Source organism: Schistocerca piceifrons, chromosome 2 (assembly GCF_021461385.2).
Source record: "Schistocerca piceifrons isolate TAMUIC-IGC-003096 chromosome 2, iqSchPice1.1, whole genome shotgun sequence".
NCBI classification, from domain to species: Eukaryota; Metazoa; Arthropoda; class Insecta; order Orthoptera; family Acrididae; genus Schistocerca; species Schistocerca piceifrons.
The window spans coordinates 989219217-989243651 of NC_060139.1; the positions used below are offsets into that span (position 1 = coordinate 989219217).

The 24435-nt window shown below is 41.1% G+C and overlaps 1 protein-coding gene across 1 annotated transcript in view; it reads right to left on the reverse strand.

Moving 5' to 3' along the window:
• The window catches only part of LOC124776337 (carbonic anhydrase 1-like), a 72009-nt gene that overhangs the window by 10945 nt on the left and 36629 nt on the right, over nucleotides 1-24435 (reverse strand). The window contains exons 4-7 of the mRNA XM_047251279.1: nucleotides 20886-21056; nucleotides 19353-19491; nucleotides 12625-12730; nucleotides 133-363 (exon numbers count right to left, since the gene is read on the reverse strand). Coding sequence (XP_047107235.1) covers nucleotides 133-363; nucleotides 12625-12730; nucleotides 19353-19491; nucleotides 20886-21056 — 647 coding nt within the window. The remainder of the gene's footprint in view (nucleotides 1-132; nucleotides 364-12624; nucleotides 12731-19352; nucleotides 19492-20885; nucleotides 21057-24435) is intronic.

A 24435-nucleotide genomic window follows, 5' to 3' on the forward strand; every position in this document is an offset into this window, starting at 1 on the left:
AACTACCGTGTTATGTCGCTCGATTCCGCGTGTAGTAATGTACAGTGTACGGCGAAATCTGATAGCGGAGCAGCAACAAAAACCAGACAGGTGTCATTTGAATCAGTAATGCTAGAGCGCTGAATAACACACCTGCGATTCGGAGACGCCATTCAGAGGGGGATAGACGAACCACATGACGGTCTCTGTGCAGGGCGGAGTGGTGAAGCTGCCGTTGTAATAGTAGTAGTCGTCGACGGGGTAGCCGGAGAAGATCTCGTCGTAGGTGAGTTCCTCGTCTGGCTCTGTGGTCTGTCCAGGATTCACAACTTTGGGCAGGGCTCGCACGATTGGAATCAGCGACGGGTTGTCTTCATCTTGTAGCTGCAACAACGTAGCACACAATGCAATATGTACAGGGAATACTGATTTTCCTGTTCTTGCTCGTGTAACAACGTGATACTTAAGTTACGTACACAAATTTCTGGTGAGACTGATTTTCGTCTTCCTGTCCCTGTAACAAAATGGCACAAGAATAAAGCACAATATTCTTCACTAATGCGGTCATGGTGTCCGTTTCTGTGTCACTACATTAGGTATTTCGAATCCGTCTTTGCAGTTACTAAAAATGCGTATACGTTCTATGAAAAAGAAAAAAAAGGACCGTACCAAGAAGGAATTATCCGAATGGGATCAAATTCGGTGAATGTGTTGTAGTTGTAAAGACAAACAAATTATTACAGCTTCAGAAAAATTCGACGATTTATTCAAGAGAATGAGCTCCACAAACTGAGCAAGTCGATAACGCTTTAGGCCACCTCGGACTCATATGAAAGTAATTATTCGGCTTGGAATTGCTTGACAGAGTGGTTGGATTTCCTCCTGAGGGATATCGAACCAAATTCAGTTCAATTGGCGTGTTAGATCGTCGAAACCCCGAGATGGCTAGACGTCCCTACCCATAACGCTACAGACGTTCTGAACTGGGGAGAGATACGGCGACTTTGTTAGCCAAAGTTTGGAATCACAAACACAAGCAGCAGAACGCTCCTGGTGTTCAGGGAGGGGTGGGGTGGTGGGCGGGGGTTGGGGTGGGAGGGGGGGGGGAATGTTATCTTGCTGAAATGTAAGCCCAGGGTAGCTTGCCATGAATGGCAACAAAACGAGGCGTAGAATATTTTGTCGACGAACCTCTGTGCTGTAAGGGTGCCGCTGATGACAAACAGAGGGGTCCTGCTATGAAAAGAAGAGGCGCCCCAGACCAACCTTCCTGGTTGTCGGACCATATGGCGAGTGACAATCACAATGGTATCCTACGGCAGTCCAGGTCGTCTCCAGACCTGTAATCTCATTGACCGGAGCATAAGTGTCTTCGGTCATGAGTCTCACTCCGAATTGAGCACCGCTGACCAGAGAAGCCGTATCTTGGACGACCTGGACAGAGGCGGGATAACAATGTGACGTCACCCACCATCCGGCCCGACCACCAGAGGTAATGGTCTGGGGTCCCATTCCATGTCTGGTTGTAAGCCGCGGCACCCTTACATCACAGCGGTGATTCGACTATCTCACACAGTCTGTTTTATTGCCCTTCACGGCAAGACACCGTGGTCTTACATTTCAGCAATGCGACACCCGCCCGCACACGGGGAGTATTTCTGCTACTTGTCTTTGTGCTTACCGAACTGTACGTTGGCCAACAAGGTAGCCGGATCTCTTTCCAATTGAGAAGGTTAGGAGTATTATGGGCTGGGCCCTCCAATCAGCTCAGGATTTTTACAATCCAGCTAGCTAACTGTGCAGAATTTGGCCCAATATTTCTCAGGGGGACATCGAGCAACTCCGTCAATCAGTGGCAAGCGGAATAATTGCTCGCATTAGGACCAGAAGTTGGCCAACACGTTATTGACTTGCTCAGTTTGTTAAGTTCTTTCTCTTAAATAAATCATCCTATTTTGTCTGTATTTTATCTAGCCAAAAGCTGTTTCTAAATGTACGGAAAGTTGCGTGTTATATTTATATATTTGCCAGCTTTCATAAGACAGTTTATTTCGTATCGATTATCTGCTAGCAACCTTTACTTAAGCCGCCAGCACACCATAGCGGAGAAACGAGGAAACTCTTCCCGAATTGAAGACCGCCATTTGCATGGACGAATATGAGTACTGAGGTATTATTTAAAGGGTATGACAGACAACGAAAGGGAAAGCACTAAACAAAATGAAAGGCTGTTTACTTAACAATCCCCGCTGAGTCTGTCTTAAATGAATGAAAATTGCCAGTTTTCTGTATTATATCTCCATCGAAATACGGGGAGCAGTTTGTATATACTGAAGAATGTAGGGCTCATTCTTACAAATAGGGGCGAAAATGCATCAAATTACCGAATCAAGATAGTTGCATGAAACTTCCGAAGTCTCAGACAGTGAGATTATTGTATCATTCATTAAGTTTTTCAGCTTCGGTTAAGGTTTCATATTTCGTGGCACTCACAACATGTCTGTCTTTTGAGCTTATTTTTCAGGCTTTAATTAATTTTTGTATGACATAATTTTATCTATCTTCCTTTCCACAATTTTATCGTATTTTCCTTCGAATTATTTGTACCTCAGTGATTGGAATCTCCAACATGACTTGAGCTAGCGACTTCATTTTCACACTTTTTCCTAACAGTAGGCTCCCAGAGTCCTTATGAATGTCAAGTGCAGGAAGCATTGCCCTGCAAATGTCGCCTTCAATGTGGTAGAGCTACACTAGCGCTAGTGAGTCGTATAGTTACTTTTAGTACGTCTGAGCTTTGGCCCTTAACTCTGAGCCCACTGATCGACTTTTGCTACATTAATACATCTGCTGCCTAAGTCAAGAGGGTATGCAGGCGACCAAAACGGTGGGCATGCTTCGCAAGTTTCTAAGTAGAACAAAGCTATCGCTTCTCTGTTCGTACCTGTAGGAGAGAACAACTTCATGACGTTGCGGTGTGAAATCGTGTGCTATTGAAAGTGGTTGCATTTACAGGTTCTGAGGAAGAGGAAGAGAGAGAGAGAGAAAGCTACATGTATGTGCAAGCAGCAATGGATTGTGCGTGTGAGATATTTTATTGAACGCAACGATTCTGGATAAAGGGCAACACTTTTGCTTAACCGAATGCGGGGTGAGCCAAGTCGGCTTCTAAAGATTTGTCCAGCTCAATTACTGAATTTGTGGCAGAGTGGCTCTCGCGAATGCGATTCAGTGCGGCATTTCCGTTCTGTTTGTGAACTGCAAGTATTTCGCGATCGGGTTCTGGAAGGGTTTTTCATTCGCCAAGCAGATTCTGCATCTTACATGATTTTCAAATGTACGTTGCTCAACTGTTCTTCACTTGGCTGTGACTGGACGCAGTACGTGTGTCATCTAAAATTAATCAGTGCAGTCTGTGTAAAACTTCGGTATTTCTAAGGCATAATAATAATTACAAGATTAATAAAATGTTTTACCTTTATTCCAAATTCATACCATTCTTCTTCTTCTTCTTCTTCGCGGATGGATCACTTAGGACCACGCGTAATCAACATTTGTTGGCCTTTCTTTTCGCCCAGTATTCCTTCATAAACAACGAATGGGCTAGCTTTCGTTGCGTAGACCACGTATGTCGGTTAGTTTTTCTCTCTTCTTCCTCAAAACCCTGATTTAATTTCTATCATGTGGATTTGGAGACCCTAATTCTCTAAGGTATTTTTCCGTCTGTTTGTACCAGTTCGGTCTTGTAGTTTTGTTCTTTAAAAAATGTATGGATTTTGTGCCTTAACCTGTTTGAGTCCATTCTTTCTAAACGCCCCCTGAATTGGATTCTTCTCATGCGCATTGTGTCTGTTATTTTGGAGATATTTTTATATATTTCTGCATTGGGTTTTGGATAATGCACACCATCTTTAGTTCTTGGTCCTAGGATTTTCCTCATTTTACATTCTTTCACTTCTAATTCGTCTTTTAGTGTTCTGTGTTGAAGGTTTAGTGTCTTAGATGCGTAGAGTGCATCGGATTTAATTACTGTTGTGTAGTGTCGTATTTTGTAGTTCCACGAGAGACTATTTTAGTTGTAAATGTTTTTTGTTAATTGAAACGCCGTCTCCATTTTCTGGACTCTTGATCTGACAGATTTCTTTTCATTACAATTTTCTTCAATCCATTCACCTAAATATTTAAATTTTTTTGCTCGAGAGATGTAGTTATTACCAATTTTTAGATCAGAAGGTTCATCTTTGATGTCAGTCATAAACTTTGTTTTTTCAAATGAAATTTGTAATCCTATTTTTGCTGCCTGCTCTTATAATTCTAGCTGTTTCTGTGCATATGTAATGTCTTGTGCGATCAGTGCCATGTCATCAGGAAATGCTAAACAGTCTAATTCTATGCCCTTGCGCCTTGGTCCCAGTCTGTGTGCTGGTGCACCTGCTTTTCTCCATTCTCTAACAACTTTTTCTAGAGCACAATTGAAGAGCACTGGGGACAGTGCATCCCCTTGTCGTACTCCTGTGTCTATTTCAAATTCTGTGCTCAATTCTCCCATAAATTTTACTTTGTATTTGGTCTCCGTGAGTGTTTATTTTATGATGTTTGTTGTCTTTTGATCTACTCCAAATTCTGCTAATACTTCAAAAAGGGATTCTCGGTCTACAGTGTCATATGCTTTTTTAAAGTCGACAAACGTGATGATATAACTTTTGTTTGAAGTACTCTGCGAATATTTTATTGAGTTTTTCAAGTTAAGGATTTGTTCTACGCATGATCGACCTTTTCTGAATTCACCTTGGTATTCGCCTAGTTTTGAATCCAGTTGAGGTTCTGCTCGGTTCATAAATTCACTTTAATTAAATAATAGTTCCGTAGTGTAATACACGTGTACAGCGATAAGGCCTTGCAAAAATGCATTATCTAGAAGTAACTTAACTGAATACTTGTTCCTTTTTTCCTTTTTTTCTTCTTTCGGGATAAATTTTTCAGTCATCAGTTGCTGAAAATTACAGTCATGAATAAGACGATCCATATTTGTAGTAACTAATACTCAGAGGTAAGCCACTCTTTGCATTAATAAGTTACTTTCGGATCACGGAAGCTAAATTCTCCTCGAGTACTTCGAGAACGCAGCTGCTCCACAACCTGATTAAGTGTTTTGTGATAATGTGGTGTTGTGTGGCTCACCACGACGTAGTATAACCACTTTATGCACTGAAGCGACGAATACACTGGTATAGCCATCCGTATTCAAATACAAAGGTATGCAAATAGGTCGAATAAGGCGCTGCTGTCGGCAACGCCTACATAAGACAACAAGTGTCTGGCACACTTGTTCGATCGGTTACTGCTGCTACAATGGCGGGTTATCAAAATTTAAATGAGTTTTAAAGTGATGTTAAAGTATCCGCGCGAGCGATGGGACACAGCATCTCCGAGGTAGCGATAAGTGGGGATTTTCCCGTACGACCATTTCACGAGTGTACCGTGAATATCAGGAATCAGCGAAAATATCAAATCTCCGACATCGGTGCTGCTGGAAAAACATCCTGCATGAATGGGACCAACGACGACCGAAGAGAATCGTTCAACGTGACAGAAGTGCAATCCTTCAGCAAATTGCTGCAGATTTCAGGATTTCAGTTCTGGGACATCAACAAGTGTCAGCGTTCTAACATTCAATGAAACAACATTGATATGGGCTTCCGGAGCTGAAGGCCGACTCATGTACACTTGATGACAGCCCGACACAAAGCTTTGCGCCTTGCCTGGGCTCGTCAACGTCGATATTGGACTGATGATGACTGGAAACATGTTGCCTGGTCGGAAGAGTTCCGTTTCAAATTGTATCGAGCGAGTGGATGTGTTCAGGTATGGAGACAACCTCACGAATCCATGGACTCTGCATGTCGGTAGGGGATTGTTCAAGCTGGTGGAGGCTCCGTAATGGTGTGGGGCGTGTGCAGTTGGAGCGATATGGGACTCCTGATACGTCTAGATACGACTCTGGCAGGTGACACGTACATAAGTATCCTGTCCTGTCACCTGCATCCATTCCTGTCCATTGTGCATTCCGACGAACTTGGCAGTTCTAGCAGGATAATGCGACACCCCACACGTCCAGAATAGCTACAGAGTGGCTCCAGGAACCCTCTTTTGAGTTTAAACACTTCCTCTGGCCACCAAACACCACCGACATGGAAATTATTGAGGATATCTGTGATGTTTCTTTAAAGTAAGTACCGCCATTAGACTGTTGTTTATTTACAGTGTTACATTTACACTTACACAATCATGATTTCGGCTTCAAAGTGCCATTATCAAGTTTTTTCTGAAAGCAGGTTAGACAATAACAGTGAAATACAAACAAGTGATATAACCGTATAACAATCGATATTTGTAATGCGGATGGATATCCCTACTTTTATATTACGTTAAATTGAAATGTGCTGTTTAACATGAAATCTTTTGATTCTTTTATTTGCTTAATGCTTTTATGTACATGACATGTTTCATATGCCTGTATTATTTGCGCGTATTCCTAAGTAATGTTTCAACACATGTAACAGGATTTACATGCCTGATGATAAGTACATCATAAATATCGCTTCAAACCTCACTGGTTAATTAATGAGTGAGTCGAATAAGTAATTGCATTGTATTGTATTAATTCTGAATTGAGGCAAAATTACGAAACTTAGAGTTGGCCAAGTGTTAATTTCACGTATAAAGCTGTATATTTACCTACTAAAATGTACTTTAAACAACGTCAGTGACTAGCTGGACTTCTACGTTTACGATGCAGTGAATATTATCGAGAGATTTGTTACTGTTTATGTTTATGAGCAGGCAACTTCATTGTATACTAAGATAAACAGGTACTGCAAAGATGTAACAACTACCAAAGAAAATAAATTGCTCCTAACCTTTCCCATCCAACCGGACACTGACTCCAAAGACTAAAAAAGGTTACGTGCTTGTAACAGGAATTTCTTTGACCAAGACAATTTGACACTTAGTCAACTGTCAAGATGGTGCACACAGTAATGAAACAAAGCAGTAGGCTCTGCCAGAAATATCGACTCTTAGACAATGATTCTAATAGTGTATTTAAATACGACAGCATGCCATCCCAGGCAATTTATAATACTTGTAAGGAAGCATTACAAATATGGATTGTTATACGGCTATATCATATGTTATGTACTTCACTGTTATTGTCTAACCTTCTTTCAGAAAACATTTGATAATGGCACTTTGAAGCCGAAATCATGACTGTGTAAGTGTAAATGTAACACTGTAAATAAACAACAGTCTAATGGCGGTACTGACTTTAAAGAAATATATTATGACTGTTGCCTGGCATTATGAAAAAATTATTAAATATCTGTGACGCCTTGCAACGTGCTTTTCAGAAGAAATCTCCGCCCCCGCATACTCTTACGGATTTATGGACAGCCTTGTAGGTATCATGGTGTCAGTTCCCTCCAGCGGGGTACCTACACGATATTAGGCAGGTGTACCAGTTTCTTTGGCTCTTCAGTGTATATGAATGTACATGTTTTGCTCTATGTCGTACTAATTAGAAGAAAACTAAATCTTCAACTTGTTATCAGTAATTCAGATGTTAACCAGTGGCAATATTAAATTACTTCACATGTCAAACATAAGTCAACTTTGATATCTCTGAAGACCCCGAACTGAGGATAGTCAGACTGCATTATACCGGGTGGTGATAATTAAAGTCGAGCTACTAACGGAGGTCCAGCGTCAGCTGGAACTATCGTATGGCAGACACTTGGTACATGTTGCAACGCCTTAATGAGGAACCGATTTACGCTGGAAAACAAATTGGTTCCAATTGTGGCCACAAGGTATAAGTCTGACACTGTACACTGTTGGTATGACGGTATGACATCCACGCTGTCATTTGACAGCCGTAACGTGAGCGAACAGTATGGCTATAGAGAAGAGAGACCACTCGCTGTTGATAGATCAGTTTTAATTGAACGGCGGCAATTACAGCGCAGCATTGAGAGAGTATCGTTGACTAATAGGTATAAGTAGAGGCCTGATGTCATTAAGAAGATGATAATGATGTTCAAAAATACGGGTAAGCTTGGTGAGGCACCTTGGCTTAACTTCAAATAAATAGCATCGGCAGCAATTGAGAAATTTATACCAAATAAATTAACAAACGACGGAGCTGACCCTCCTTGGTAAAAAAACGGGTTAGTACACTGTTGCAGAAACAACGAAACAAACATGCCAAATTTAAACAGACGCAAAATCCCCAAGATTGACGATATTTTACAGAAGCTCGAAATTTAGAGCGGACTTCAATGCGGGATGCCTATAACAATTTCCACAACGAAACGTTGTCTCGAAACCTGGCAAAAAATCCAAAGAAATTTAAGTCGTATGTGAAGTATATTAGCGGCAAGAAACAATCAATGCCTTCTCTGCTCGGTAGCAATAGAGATACTATCGAAGACAGTCCTGCCAAAGTTACTAAACACAGTCTTTCGAAATGCCTTCACAAAAGAAGACGAAGTAAATACTCCAGAATTCGAATCAAGAACAGCTGCCAACGTGAGTAACGTAGAAGTAAATATCCTCGGAGTAGTGAAGCAACTTAAATTACTTAATAAAAAGAAGTCTTCTGGTCTAGACTGTATACCAATTAGGTTCTTTTCGGAGTATGCTGATTCATTAGCTGCATACTTAACAATCATATACAACCGTTCGCTCGACGATAGATCCGTACCCAAAGACTGGAAAGTTGCACAGGTCACACCACTATTCAGGAAGAGTAGTATGAGTAATCCACTAAATTACAGGCCCATATCATTAACGTCGATTTGTAGCAGGATTTTAGAACATATATTGTGTTCGAACATTATGAATTACCTCGAAGAAAACTATCTACTGACACACAGTCAACATGGATTTAGAAAACGTCGTTCCTGTGAAACACAACTAGCTCTTTACTCGCATGAAGTGTTGAGTGCTATTGACAAGGGATTTCAGATCGATTCCGTATTTCTGGATTTCGGAAAGGCTTATGACACTGTACCACACAACCGGGTCGTAGTGAAATTGCGTGCTTATGGAATATCGTCTCAGTAATTTGACTGTATTTGTGATTTCCTGTCAGAGAGGTCAAAATTCTTAGTAATTGACGGAAAGTCATCGAGTAAAACAGAAGTGATTTCTGGCGTTCCCCAAGGTAGTGTTATAGGCCCTTTGCTGTTCCTTATCTATATAAACGAGTTGGGAGACTATCTGAGCAGCCGTATTCAGTTGTTTGCAAATGACGCTGTCGTTTATTGACTAATAAGGTTATCAGAAGATCAAAACAAACTGCAAAACGATTTAGAAAAAAATAGCTGAATGGTGCGAAAAGTGGCAGTTACCCATGAATAACGAAAAGTGTGAGGTCATCCACATGAGCGCTAAAAGGAACTCGTTAAACTTCGGTTACACGATAAATCAGTCTAACCTAAAAGCCGTAAATTCAACTAAATACCTAGGTATTACAATTACGAACAACATAAATTGGAAGGAACACGCGGAAAATGTTGTGGGGAAGGCTAACCAAAGACTGCGTTTCATTGGCAGGACACTTAGAAAATGTAACAGATCTACAAAGGAGACTGCCTACACTACGCTTGTCCGTCCTCTTTTAGAATACTGCTGCGCGGTGTGTGATCCTTACCAGATAGGTCTGACGGAGTATATCGAAAAAGTTCAAAGAAAGGCAGCACGTTTTGTGTTATCCAGAAATATGGGAGAGAGTGTCACATAAATGATACAAGATTTGGGCTCGAAATCGTTAAAAGAAAGGCGTTTTTCGTTGCGACGGAATCTTCTCACGAAATTCCAATCACCAACTTTCTCCTCCGAATGCGAAAATATTTTGTTGAGACGACCTGCATAGGGAGGAACGATCACCACGACAAAATAAGGGAAATCAGAGCTCGTACGGAAAGATATAAGTGTTCATTCTTTCCGAGTGCTATACGAGATTGGAATAATAGAGAATTGTGAAGGTGGTTCGATGAACTCTCTGCCAGGCGCTTAAATGTGATTTGCAGAGTATTCATGTAGAGTAGAAGAGAAAAGCGTTATCCTGGTGGAAATTATTGACGAGATTGCTGTTACTGTAACTCACCATGCAGCATGTGCTAGTATTCATGCAATGTCACGGGAATTGTTCATCCCATGGTCAATATTACGGAAAGTTGTTTGGTCTGTTTCATATTGTACCCACACAAGATCCAGACACCGTAGAGACTGAAACCGCATGACACGCAGCAACGTTCTAAATTTTTTCTTCGGTTTCAGGCACGGATCGAAGTCGATTACGGTACCGAACAATATCCTATGAAGTGACGAGGAACATTTTACACTGCAGTGAGTACACAGAACTGCAGAATTTGGGACACTGTTAAACCATATGCTGTGCAAGAAGAGTTATTGGTCTCGCCATATGTGATTATGCGGGGTGGATTCACAAGCACATTTATACTCGGTCCGTTCGTCTTTGAAGGGACGTCTGCTTATCGACACTTCTTTGCACAATACGTGATTCCTTCTTTGGAAAAGCACAACTCTGTGAGAACCACTGTTTTCGAGTAAGATAGAGCAAAACCTCGTCCATTAAAAGTTCTACTTAATGCAGCCTTCCACAAACTTGCAATCTCCAAATGTTTTCCACATACATGGCCTGCAAGATGATTTGATCTGAATCTACGTGATATTTGGCTCTGGGGATATGTAAACGAACGCATTTACCAGCGACACTTTCGGTCTCTACGTCATCTATAGGCCAGTATGTAGGAACATGTTGCTCACATTTCACCGAAACTGCTTCGAGCAGCTGTTGATCAGTTTCACAGATGCACAATCTCGTCAACGTCTCTGGTGCTCATAATGAACAATCTGTGTAAGCGGCCGTTTATAACAGAATCAACATTATGCCTTTCTCACTTATTTTATCTTTTCTGCGTACGTCCAGTACCTAATCCGTTACATGTGGAAATTTTTTTTTTTTTTTTTGGCTGTGTAAATGAGTTCCGTATCAACGCATTAGAACATGTACCAAGTTTCGCTCTAATTACAGCTCATACTGGACCTCAGTGAGCAGTTGCACTTTATTTATAACCACCAGGTACTAATTAACAGACTGACAATTACTCAACTATATGACATAAAAATCGTCATAACTTCTGAAAGGTTTCCGTTTGGACGTTCAAACTGCACCGTTGACCGTTTGGTATAATGGGAATTAGTATGCGCTTGCGCACGCGCGTTGTTGATGTCGGCCATTTTCATTTGGATGGGATCGCCAATAAGCAGAATTGGCGCTTTTGGGGGACTGACAATACGAATTTCGCGATCGGGAAGTCTCTTCACTCTCAACATGTAACTGTGTGGTGTGCAGCATCTAGTCACGATATAATCAGTGCATTATTCCTTCATGGCACGGTGTTTACCGAACGGTACCTGAAAGGTTTTGTAAGATGATTTCATCCCCATTATCCAAAGTGACCCTGATTTCGACAATATGTGGTTCATGCAAGACGGAGCTCTATTCCATTGAAGCAGGAGAGTGTTTGATGTCCTGGAGGAGCACTTTGGGAACCGCATTCTGGCTCTGGGGTACTCAGAGTCCACTGGAATGGGCCTCGATCGGCCACCATGTTCTCCGGATCTGAACACATGCGACTCCTTTTTCTGGGGCTGTATTGAAGGCAAGGTGTACAGAAATAAACCCAAAACCATTACTGAGCTGAAAACAGCCGTTCGGGAGGACATCGACAGCATCGATGTTCCAGCACTTCAGCACTTTTACTACCCGTCTTCGCCACATCATCGCCAATGATAGCAGGCCTGTCGAACACGTTATAACCTAAATCCGAATATCCGTAGCGACGTTTAGGTGTTGAATAGAATGTGTGCACGCCGTAGTTTGTAACTAATTTTAGGTTTTTGTTTTCATATAATTCAATAAATGTCACCCTGTATGTGGGCCTCCCTAATTTTCACACGAGAAATCTTGTATGGGACGTAATAACTACTGGGTGTTGCAGTATAGACTACAACAGGATAAAACAAATGCTTTAAATGTGTGTTTTCCATTTTAACACATCTCTTAGGATAAATTGTAGGATTAGAACTGCCTCATGTCGTATTATATTTCTTCAGAATCCAAACTGATCTTCTGGCATATGTTACAGTCTTCCGATGTTAATTCGTCTTAGTATTTTACAACCATAAGTTGTTAATCTGATAATCTTCTGAGAATCACACTTGCCTACTTTAGTACTGGGAATTTTACATTCTTCTTGGTGACTGGGTATTTTACTGGTCTCATGGGAGTTCCTTTTCGTGCCTGGAGGGACAGCTATGTCATCGTTGGTTCTCCAAATGATCTTAATAATTCTAAGGGAATGTTATCGACTCTCTGTGGATTGTTTCGATTTAGGTCTTTCAGTGATCTGTCAAATTCCTCTCCCAGTATCACATCGTCCACCCATTCCATAACTTGCCATAAAGTTTCTCTCCTTCTGTGTATCCCTTCCACTTTTAAGTCTCCCATTCCGACTCAGTACTGGTTGGAATGTGAACTGTTGAAGCCATACTCACAGGGTACAGCTGGGAAATCCTCAAGACCCCGCCTGGGTACTTGGACGCTTCCTCGTAGCTTGAGTATTCCTCGGAGAACAATGCCCACTGAGCTTCCAGTGGATACCTGAAACAGTTAGAAATTAGAGATCAGCTGCATCTACGTTCACTGTCACACTCAAACACAAAAAGTGAAAAACTATGGAACATGTGGACGTGGATCTATGCACAGCGTCAGGGTTACACACACACACACACACACACACACACACACTCACACACACACACACACACACACACACATATACATACAATCGCACACCACACAAAAAAGTCTAACAAAATTTCGTTCAATGAGTATTTTTGGTAGAAAAGATATTTGTATACGTCAAAGAAAGGCTGCCAACGCTGTAATTACATGTGCACATTACTGTGAAGCTGTGCTCCACACCTGATGCGTTTCGTTGAATTTTGCGTTGGAATGCTGGAATTTTAAATTTTGATTTCACATCTAGTTGCATTTTTCTTTTAATTTCGTAACCTTGGCTGGGAGTGACAAGGTATCTGTATTCTTAGGTGATATACACCAGTTGCAGCAGTTCTTGCGCAAAGCATGTCATTATTTGAGACCAACAGTGACATGACAGAACAATCGTTTCATTATTTCGTTTTTAGAAACGGCTGTTAAATGTTACACATCATAATTAGCAGAAACTTACTTACTACCGTAATGTGCAGCTGTGGTATTATGGCCGGCCGCGGTGGTCTCGTGGTTCTAGGCGCTCAGTCCGGAACCGCGCGACTGCTACGGTCGCAGGTTCGAATCCTGCCTCGGTCATGGATGTGTGTGATGTCCTTAGGTTAGTTAGGTTTAAGTAGTTCTAAGTTCTAGGGGACTGATGACCACAGATGTTAAGTCCCATAGTGCTCAGAGCCATTTGAACCATTTGTGGTATTATGATGGACTCCTGACACAGAATGTCTCATTAAACAAACAACTGACGACCTGAGATGTTAGTTACTCATAGCAAAACTGATTGTGTGAGTTCGCAAAAACATAAGTGAAGAAGCTTCATATTTATTTTCGTGATACGGGATCCTCTTTTCACTAGATGTCAATGCATCCTAAAACATTATAGTACTGCATTGAAAAAAAAAGAAAAGAAAACTGTAGCTACTGCTGTATTATCACAGAGAAGAAAATTTCGTATATTAACTGTATGGCCAATGCCATAATTTCACAAACCTGATTTTGGTATCTCGAACCTTTTAGGAGATAGAGTAGACGTTATGAATATCCCATTCTCATTGTATCATTAGCGCACACAAGTGCACTACATAAAATCATTTTTATTGACTTTAGACATGCATGTAGATCTCCTCCTTACTTTAAAGAAAAATTTCATAAACATCAACGTATAATCTAATGTCCACCAAGCACAGAATCTTAGACACCCCTATTTTTCACTGAAAACTTCTAGCATTTTGCGCATTGTGTTGGTTAAATGCGAAATATAACAGTAACTATGACCAATATGCACTCAGCATTACTCTGACATGTAAAGGTACACGTAACGAAAATATATTTTTTTATTGTGTAGTTTCTGTAAAATCGTTTGAGGCCTCGTGCCTCGATTTTGACAGAGCAACGTGCCGTCGACCGCTGACGTGACGTCGACTCTCGCAAATAATTTCTCGCGCCTTCCAGTTTGCACGCAGGCACTGTCACTGTGCTGTGCCAGTAGATAAAAAGGGAATCTTGTTGGCGGAGGCTCAAGCCGCCTGTCGCTGGCTTCTGTTCCGCAGATAAGTTTTTTTCTTCGTGTGCACACCCTGAGCGAACAAGCTTCCAATAGGCATGTTCTGTAATGAGACGGGGACGTCCAACATGTTGACACCTAATCGTGGTTTAACGTCCTTCAGTCATACTCCATAAATGTGCTCAGCAACACTGGGTAACAGTCGACAGCTTCGATCCATGTGCTGGGCCATAATCATCTGCCCTTTATCACCCTGATCTAACGATAAACGTGATTCGTCGAGTTAGATGACACGTCTCCATTGATCCACCATCCAGTCTCGATGGTCCTGCTCATTGCAGTCGTAACTGATGATAACCTTAGCTCAAAGGAAACATGCAGATATCGTCTGCTACGGAACCCCACGTTCTATATAATATGTGCTGAGCGATGTGCTCCGAAATATTTGTGCCTCCTATATCCACGATCTTAGATAAGGAGTGGATGTCCAACATCTTGACGTCCACTAGTGACTTCATCTTCCTTCACAGCGTTGCTGCCTCTCGATCACGGGGTCCCGGGTTCGATTCCCACCCGGAATGGGAATTGTCTCCGCCCATGGACTCGGTGTTTGTGTTGTCCTCATCATTTCATCACCATTAATGAAAGCGGCGAGATTGGACTGAGTAAAGACTGGGAATTTGTAGAGGCGCTGATAGCCGCGCAGTTGAGCGCCCCACAAACCAATCATCATCATCTTTCTTCAGATACTTTCCGTAGATGCTCACAACAACAGCACGCCAACAGCCGATCACCTCCACTCCTTCCGACATGTTCGTTCCCAGGCGCTGAGCCGTTATAATCTCGCCTGTGTCAAAGTCGCTGATGCCAGTGCATATCCCCGCTTGCGGACTGTATCGCCGCTAGAATGATTTCCGATACGTCTCTGGTTTACTTCTATTTTTTTCTTACACCATCACTTGCCTGCTGTGCTAAGAGTCAGGTTTCAATCTCGATGTAGCTAGTGTTCGTATTGTTTAGGCTTATCAGTGCATTGTACGATTCTTCTTGGGAAACTACACATTGTATCCCATTTCGTTAGGACTGTGTAACTGCTCTTTTAATTGAGAACGAATAACGTCAGGCTTATTCCCACATAGGGGATAGGTGATCGATAATATCGGTAATAATTAATAGCACTGAAAAAGTTTTTAATTAAATTATCGATATATAATCTCACATCAGAATAACGTCCGCAGCAAAGTAGATCCTCAGGGAAATCAAAGAGAGTTCAGCATGGATACTTTTGTTTCCAAATTCTACTACATAAACTATGCGCGGGTATTGTTAATTCTCTTGTTTTCTGGGCTCTGAGTAAGTCTAGGTAGCTGCGACGTGCGATACAGCTGGTATTTCCGTGTGATATTCCACGGAAGGGATCAGGGAACTTCTGTTAAACTGCAAGAAACGTGACTATAGTTAATTTATACGGGACAGACTTATGATGAAACTTATACTGAGGTCTACAAAGATCTTTGCGGTAAGGTCAAGGACTAAGAATATCCGAGGAATTGTGTGCGCGAGAGAAAGCAGTGCTCTGTATTAAACACAATTACATATTGGGACATAATTGGATCTGTGGACTATATGAAGGGACGCTAAATTGAATATAAGAACGGAATTGGACACTTAGCTTTGTGAAGGTAAAAGCGTACGAAGTTTGAATAACTATATCGAAGTATAGTAATGGACCACAGTCCTTGCTATAACATCTTTGAGTGACGAAGGATAAAAATCACGGACATTTTAGTTGCCATAATTGCTGAGAGTAATTGTAGGATCAACTCTCCTTTTCTCAATATACAAAACGCATTCATTCATGATCATTTAAATTTTATTAAATGTTGTTAATAAAAAAATTAAAGTGATTTCCACAGTAGCGTACGTATTAGTCAACGATAATCAAAGGCAAGCTGCAAACTGTATCTCTCGATGACGGAAGGTTAGATTATGAAACATTACGAAGTGTAAATTTTTACTTAAAAGCTATTTAACTTTTCATTTCCATTCGGACAGAAACAGTGCGGATAAGTAGTAACGTCGGAAATAGGAAGCTTAAATAATAACTAACATCCAAAGACGTTATTAATTATCTTGTCTTCGGTAACGCAGCAACTGCGCAAAAAGTCAACATTAATTATTATTATGAAAACCCGAAGTTTAGTCGCCGTTACAGTGAAGACGTTTGTGGCTGCTCCATCTGATGTTTAGATATAATTAAAATTCGGGCATTTACAGTAGATAACAACATCAATATCTAACGTTAGAGAAGTCGACGACAGCAGATCGGCGAAGGGCGGCTAGAAGTGCTTGTGTGAAATTCCAAAATGCAATACTATTTCGTGGTGTCAATTTCCTTGAACTTTCAACAACAGCCGTGTAGGACCTCAAAGAATATGGAAATATGTATCGACTCTTCTCGGAAAATGACTGTGGAGCAGAGAGGTAACAAGTATTTTAAGTGCTCTGTCGTCTGCAGACGAGAATTCATCGAATTCGACCCAAAAATCGAGAGGCAGTTTCCAGGTCGCTACTCCATGACAACGTCCCAGCCCCGACACCGAAGACTGTGAGCGAATTTTTGGCCAGTAAATCGATAGCAGTGCTGCATCATCACAGTCCTGGGTCGCCGTATTGGTCAGTTTTGACCCCAGATGACTCCTGGTTGATCCCGAGTTGAAATTGGCAATTAAAGGACACAATTGCGACGCAACTCAGGACATTCAAGAAAATTTTACTGCGGTACTAAATGCTATTCCGATAAAGGACTACAACGTCTGTTTGAAAATGCTTTTAAAATCATTGTAGCTGTGTGCTGATTCAGGGGAAGATTGTTTCGAATAAATACAGTGATTTGTGAACATAATCCATGATTTTTATTTTTCATAGCCATAGTCCTAACGAAACTGGGACACTATGTAAGTAACGTATGTTTGAGTTGTCAATTATAAACATTAAAGTAGGTTACAGTATTTGTAAGCAATAAAAATAAATTAATTAGATAAATGCAGTTTCAGAAATGTAGGTAATGTACGCAATAATTGTTTTTATCTGTACAAAACTGATACCTCTTTAGGCCCCACGTTAATTAATGGTTGCTATAATTCAGTGTTTTAAGACCTTACTCCGAAGTGTTTGAACCGAAACAGTTGACAATAATATAATCATTCTATTAATATCACTCCCGCGATCATTCCCTTCGCCGTTAGGTGTTACTTTGTGTGAAGCAGACCCACTACTCTGAAATATTAGTGCCTTTGATTACTACACAGTCTGTGGCCAATGAGCTTCACGCCGCATCCATCAGCCAGCCAGCAGTGACCGCTTGAATCGATCGGTGTTTCACCAGTGACTCTGCATCTCGATCCCCAGTCCTTGCGGTCCCGACCAGAGCCTTGGGCCATTTTGCAGCAGACACTTCTCTGTCTCAGATGCGGCTTAGCAGAAGCGTGTTCAGCAGAAAGGCTTGACGTTCTGCGAAACTCGTTCCGGGTTTGACTGGCCAACCAGATTCTTTTTCCTCCAATGGAATTATTTGATAGCAAGTACTGATATTAGACTGCCAGTACGTAACCTGCTATCGCCTGTGTCCTATCATGTCATAAAACTTTATCTACATCTACATCTACATTTATACTCCACAAGCCACCCAACGGTGTGTGGCGGAGGGCACTTTACGTGCCACTGTCATTACCTCCCTTTTCTGTTCCAGTCGCGTATGGTTCGCGGGAAGAACGACTGTCTGAAAGCCTCCGTGCGCGCTCGAATCTCTCTAATTTTACATTCGTGATCTCCTCGGGAGGTATAAGTAGGGGGAAGCAATATATTCGATACCTCATCCATAAACGCACCCTCTCGAAACCTGGCGAGCAAGCTACACCGCGATGCAGAGCGCCTCTCTTACAGAGTCTGCCACTTGAGTTTGCTAAACATCTCCGTAACGCTATCACGGTTACCAAATAACCCTCTGACGAAACGCGCCGCTCTTCTTTGGCTCTTCTCGATCTCCTCCGTCAACCCGATCTGGTACGGATCCCGCACTGATGAGCAATACTCAAATATAGATCGAACGAGTGTTTTGTAAGCCACCTCCTTTGTTGATGGACTACATTTTCTAAGGACTCTCCCAATGAATCTCAACCTGGTACCCGCCTTACCAACAATTCCACTTCAAATGGTTCCGCACGCATACTCCCAGATATTTTACAGAAGTAACTGATACCAGTGTTTGTTCCGTTATCATATAATCATACAATAAAGGATCCTTCTTTCTACGTATTCGCAATACATTTGTCTATGTTAAGGGTCAGTTGCCACTCCCTGCACCAAGTGCCTATCCGCTGCAGATCTTCCTGCATTTCGCTACAATTTTCTAATGCTGCAACTTCTCTGTATACTACAGCATCATCCGCGAAAAGCCGCATGGAACTTCCGACACTATCTACTAGGTCATTTATATATATTGTGAAAATCAATCGTCCCATAACACTACCCTGTGGAACGCAAAGGTTACTTTAACGTCTGTAGACGTCTCTCCATTGATAACAACATGCTGTGTTCTGTTTGCTAAAAACTCTTCTATCCAGCCAGACAGCTGGTCTGATATTCCGTAGGCTCTTACTTTGTTTATCAGGCGACTGTGCGGAACTGTATCGAACGCTTTCCGGGAGTGAAGGAAAATAGCATCTACCTGGGAGCCTTGTAGTCCTAGAAGGACTTTTAGTCCTTAGATTGGGTACGCTACTGCGGGTTGTCTCCATGACCTGTAGACAAAAGCAGAGGTCCAACTACGTAGGCGCTCAGGATGGCTAGCTTGCTGCGTCAGCTACTGTCGAGATGTGCCCCTCCTGCCTTTTGGTCCGCCCACGTATCGTGGACACACCAGAACCAACTCCAGTGGCACTCGACTATTAGCTACAACAGCAGAAGAGAATATGGTCAAAGGCTCACTTCACACCGTTGAAGCTGTGGTCACTGCCCTTGGAGTCGTCTGATCCCCAGCAGAACTGCAAGTTGTGCAGATAGTAGCGAGAGTATAAGGGACCTCCCTCCAGGTACAGGTAGTCGGCGTCCAACAGCTCCACCGTCACTGTGGACAAGAGGCAGGGTGTAGGCAGGTCTGTGTGGAGTACTGGGTTTAACGAATGAAAATGAGTTTATAAATTAAGAACTACTTGAAACTTCCTTGCAGATTAAAACTGTGTGCCGGACCGAGACTCGAACTCGGGACCTTTGCCTTTCGCGGCCAAGTGCTCTTCCAACTGAGCTACCCAAGCACGACGCACGGCCCGTCCTCACAGATTTACTTCCGCCAATACCTCGTCTCCTACCTTCCAAACTTCACAGAAGCTCTCCTGCGATCTTTGCAGAACTAGCACTCCTGGAAGAAAGGATCTTCAGGAGACATGGCTTAGCCACAGCCTTGGGGATGTTTCTAGAATGAAATTTTCACTCTGCAGCGGAGTGTGCGCTGATAGTTCGGAAGATAGGAGTCGACGTACTGGCGGAATTAAAGTTGTGAGGACGGGGCGTGAGTCGTGCTTGGGTAGCTCAGCTGGAAGAGCACTTGCCCGCGAAAGGCAAAGGTCCCGAGTTCGAGTCTCGCTCCGGCACACAGTTTTAATCTGCCAGGAAGTTTCATATCAGCGCACACTCCGCTGTAGAGTGAAAATTTCAGTCTAAGAACTACTTGCTACCATCAACGAAATATTATATTTAAAAGCATATAAATCTTGCCAAATTTCAGTAACATCACAGTAGCGCTGTATTTTTAGTTTCTGCGGTGTGTTATTCGTAAAGGAAAAGTAAATTTGGTTATGTGACTGCACAGTTACTATTCAATTGAAAGTGGTGCTCTTTGTTACCTGGAAGTCGGAGCGTGAGAAGTAATCATGAACAGAAGTTATGATTACTTATTAATGCCAGTGGATTTAGTCAAGGAGAAACCACTTTCACAACGGAAAAAGCCACAGAGAACAGCACGAATGTATTCATCTCGAGGAGTCGTGATTATTTCTTAATGCCAGTGGATTTATTTAAGGATAAAGCACTGTCAGTCACGATGGATAAGGCCACAGAGAATACCAGGAATATAGTAAAGTTGTCAAGTGACTGGTGTGCAAATTATATAAGAAAGCAAATGATGTGGGTGGCAAGCAGATTCTAGTACAAGAAACGAAATTTTTGCTGTAAACATTAAACTGACAACGTGAATTTCTCACGAGGCAGCAATTTATGCAGTATTATGAACAAGAACAAGAGTATTTCGAATGGAATGAGGAGCAAACGATATAACGAAATGCACACATCGTAATTATAGCAAAGCTTGTTTTACGACCGGTGCTATCGCTGTAAAAACTTCATTTTTACTGAACAATAAAGGCCCTGACTCTCACTTAATACAGACACAAATTTACAGTATCATTCTCGCAATATGCATTGTCCAATGTTCAACGTCTGGGGAAAATTCCCCGCTCTATTCACCTGTGTAGTTGTCGTTGCTGAGGCTGAAGTGGAACGGAATGCTGCGGTCTTGGTAGAAGGGCCCGTTGACGTTGGGCAGGTCTTCCGTAATGGCGTTTTTGCACTCGACGTCTATGGGGCTCTGCTTGTCGCCGTTACACGCTGGCGAGCACTCTCCCCACTCTTTTTCTTCTGTGGACACAGACACAAATAGCTAAAGACAACGCAGGTTCGAGAAAACACTCCCCGTGTCACGATCCTCTTGTCCTGTGACTCCACAAGAGGGGGAGCTTCTTGTATACGTGTATGTTCAAAACTGAAAGTCAGTTGGTTAAATTGGTTTCTTAGATCATACATTATCAATTAATCAGTACTAACATTCACTTAAGAATTATACAGGTAATGTGTTGAACCCTGGAACAATTTTTAAGTTGTACGCAGCCCTGTTATATAACTTCAGTATATTTTCTTGTTCCATTTTTAAAACATAGCATTCACATTTTGTGCTTAACACTCCTTTTATGAAATTACAAAAATTACTTCGGAAAGTTAAGTTTTTCCATTTGTGAATGAATGTTGCAAGGCAGAACACAATCATATAGGCTACCTAGGAACAAATATTTTACTGAAATTTAAAAGTGTTGCAATTCAGTAAATCTTGTCAATACTGTACTGAATAGTCTAACTGTTGAATTATTATTCTGCTACGCACGTGTAAACTCTAAATGGAATCAAATTAGGTACAAGTGTTATCGAAACCTAGTGACAGATTAAACAGATTTTGATATAGAAGCTACTAGAAACTAACACAAATTTCCGATTTCAGAACGTGTAAAGTTCTTGCCACATTGAAGAAACTCAGTTCAGTTGCAAATTGCACATGCTCCATGACAGAACACCTCCTACCGTTACAAGACACGAAATTTAGCTTAACCATCCCCAAGTCATATAACGAGACTCAAAAGTAAGGATGATTCACAGAGATATGCAAATACTTTAATATTTTATTCTAGAAATAAAACTAAAGAAAAAAGTTCATGTAAACATAGGTCCACAAATATTTAATTACGGTGGTATGGCTAATAAAAGATTTTGCCTAAAATGTAACAACTTCGCTACTATGAAGCCATCGCAAAACTGTAAAAGGTTAAAGTAAAGCACAATTTCTATTTGTTTTGTTGTTATTGATCTGGTGAATCTAATAAAACAGGTCCTAGCTGTGTATCTGCAGTAGTTTTCCAGAACATCCAGAGAAGCAAAGATTATTGTACAAGTAAATTTGTTTACTTTCCATTAAGAACGTATAAACGATACGTCATTGTTGGCAACTGTCAGTGACTTTTTTCAGTAGTTTCAGTCATCAGTAAATAAAATATATTTGTATAACCGCCGATTAGTATTTAACAAGTTTCACATCTCCAAGCCAAGGGCAGGATCTCCCACATGTAAATGATGCACTTTTTGTTTATGTTAAGGACACAGATTATTGTACTTCAGTGTACGCCATACCTTAGATCGTGAAATGCGTAATCATTGAGAGATTCGTCGTGTACTGGTACCCAGGCTAAGTTGAACAGCATCCACAATATCCTCATTATCGTCTTCACGTATCGAGCGCTCGTACTGATTATGAACGGTAGGGAGAGAACCTGTCTCGCGTAACATTTGAAATACTGCGCTAATGGTTCGTGCATTCGGACTCCAAGTTGGATAACGCACGCGATATTCGTTAACTGCAGCCGTAGCTTTACCATCACATTTGCCATAAATAAACGCCATATTGTCGTATTCCTCTGTCGTAAATTTGAAAGGCATCCATATTTCATAAATAATCTACAAACTGCAACAGTTACTATGTAGTTTCACTTAAATACACTGTTGTTACAGAAAACTAACTCGTTTCAAGATTGGGAAACGACTGAAACAACACAGTAATGGTTGCCAACAGTGACATAAACGTTTCTAAATTCTTAATGGAAAGTAAACAAATTTACTTGTATAATAATCTTCGCTTCTCTGGATGTTCCGGAAAACTACTGCAGATACACATCTGGGACCTGTTTTATTGGATTCACAGACCACTAACAACAAAATAAATGGAAATCGTGCTTTACTTTAACCAAGTACAACTTTGCGATGGCTTCATATTAGCAAAGTTGCTAAATTTCAGGCAAAATCTTTTTTAGCAGTAACTCCGTAACTAAACATTTGCAGACCTAAGTTTATATGAACTTTTTCTTCAGTTTTACTTGTAGAATAACATATTAAAATATTTGCATATCTTCGTGAACCACCCTGTGTATACCATAAATTTCTGCATCTGAAGAATTAACCATACCTCCCAAATAGGTGTAAGACACGACCCAGCACATAAATGTGTTGAAGGCAAAATATCTACAAATGCTGTTCAGAATATTACCTCATATCTCACAACAACAAAAACTGTAGAAAATAGCAGAAACTTCCTATCGCGGTCTCAAGTGCGCATTCTTTCATGTGCTGTAACCGGTCAATGGGTTTTAAAGATCGACTAGGAAACATCATGTATTCCTAGGTACACTAACCTCGATGTACGACACTCCCCACTTCAGGTAAACATGATTTCTTCCTGACACATTTCCTCTGTTATAAAATCTTGATGCAGTTTGTGACACTACGTAGCCAATAGGGTAGGGTACTAAAAAACAACGTGTCACAGGACTCGGACAGGTCACTAAAAAAGGTCGTTGTTTTGAGACATCAGCAAAACAACCCGTAAATCGTAAAAAATATGACCTATATTAAGACTTGGAATCTACATTAAGATTCGACGTTGTTCAGCTGTTATTCATCCATTCTGTGTACAAAGGAAACGAGTAATTCTTCTTTAATTAGACACATGTCTGTTACGCGGAGTTATTATTTTCAAGTGTTAATGGAAATGGAGACTATAATCTGTTTTGTGACAGCAAATGTTTAAATTGAAAAATTTGTAGTTATTTCACTCAGATGGAAATATATAGTAAAAGTGTGAAGTAAATCATCACAGTTAATCATTACAGTTACGTAGTTAGTCAAAATATATATAACTTTAAAATGCCTAGCGCACATCTCCTGTTCCTATTCCTACTGCAGTGCAGCTTGATTATCTGTATTTCGTTTCACATCAGTATTAGTAAAATGCTAAACTTGTTTTAGTTTCAAGTCGCCTATCTAACGGTTTACAGAGACAAAAAAAGTTGATGTTCAGTATTTCATATCGTTATTTACTTACTACACAGTAACAAATCAAAGCTCACATGGGTCACAGTAACTGGCAAATAAGTGAAAGATAGCGTAATAGACAACAGAATTCCTTTTAGAGGGGCAACACAAAATGCAGGATTTCACGACAGAAAAAGGTTTGCAAAGGGAAAAAAGTAGATCTATGAATAAAAGGAACGATACTCCTGAAGGATGAAGGAAAACTGGGAGCAACGACAACTAAACACCAAGATGCAAAACAAAACTTGATTTACTGTACCCCCCAAAACGGTTATTCCAATAAATAAATAAATATTAACTGAATTAAAAAATTTAAAATGCGGTCATA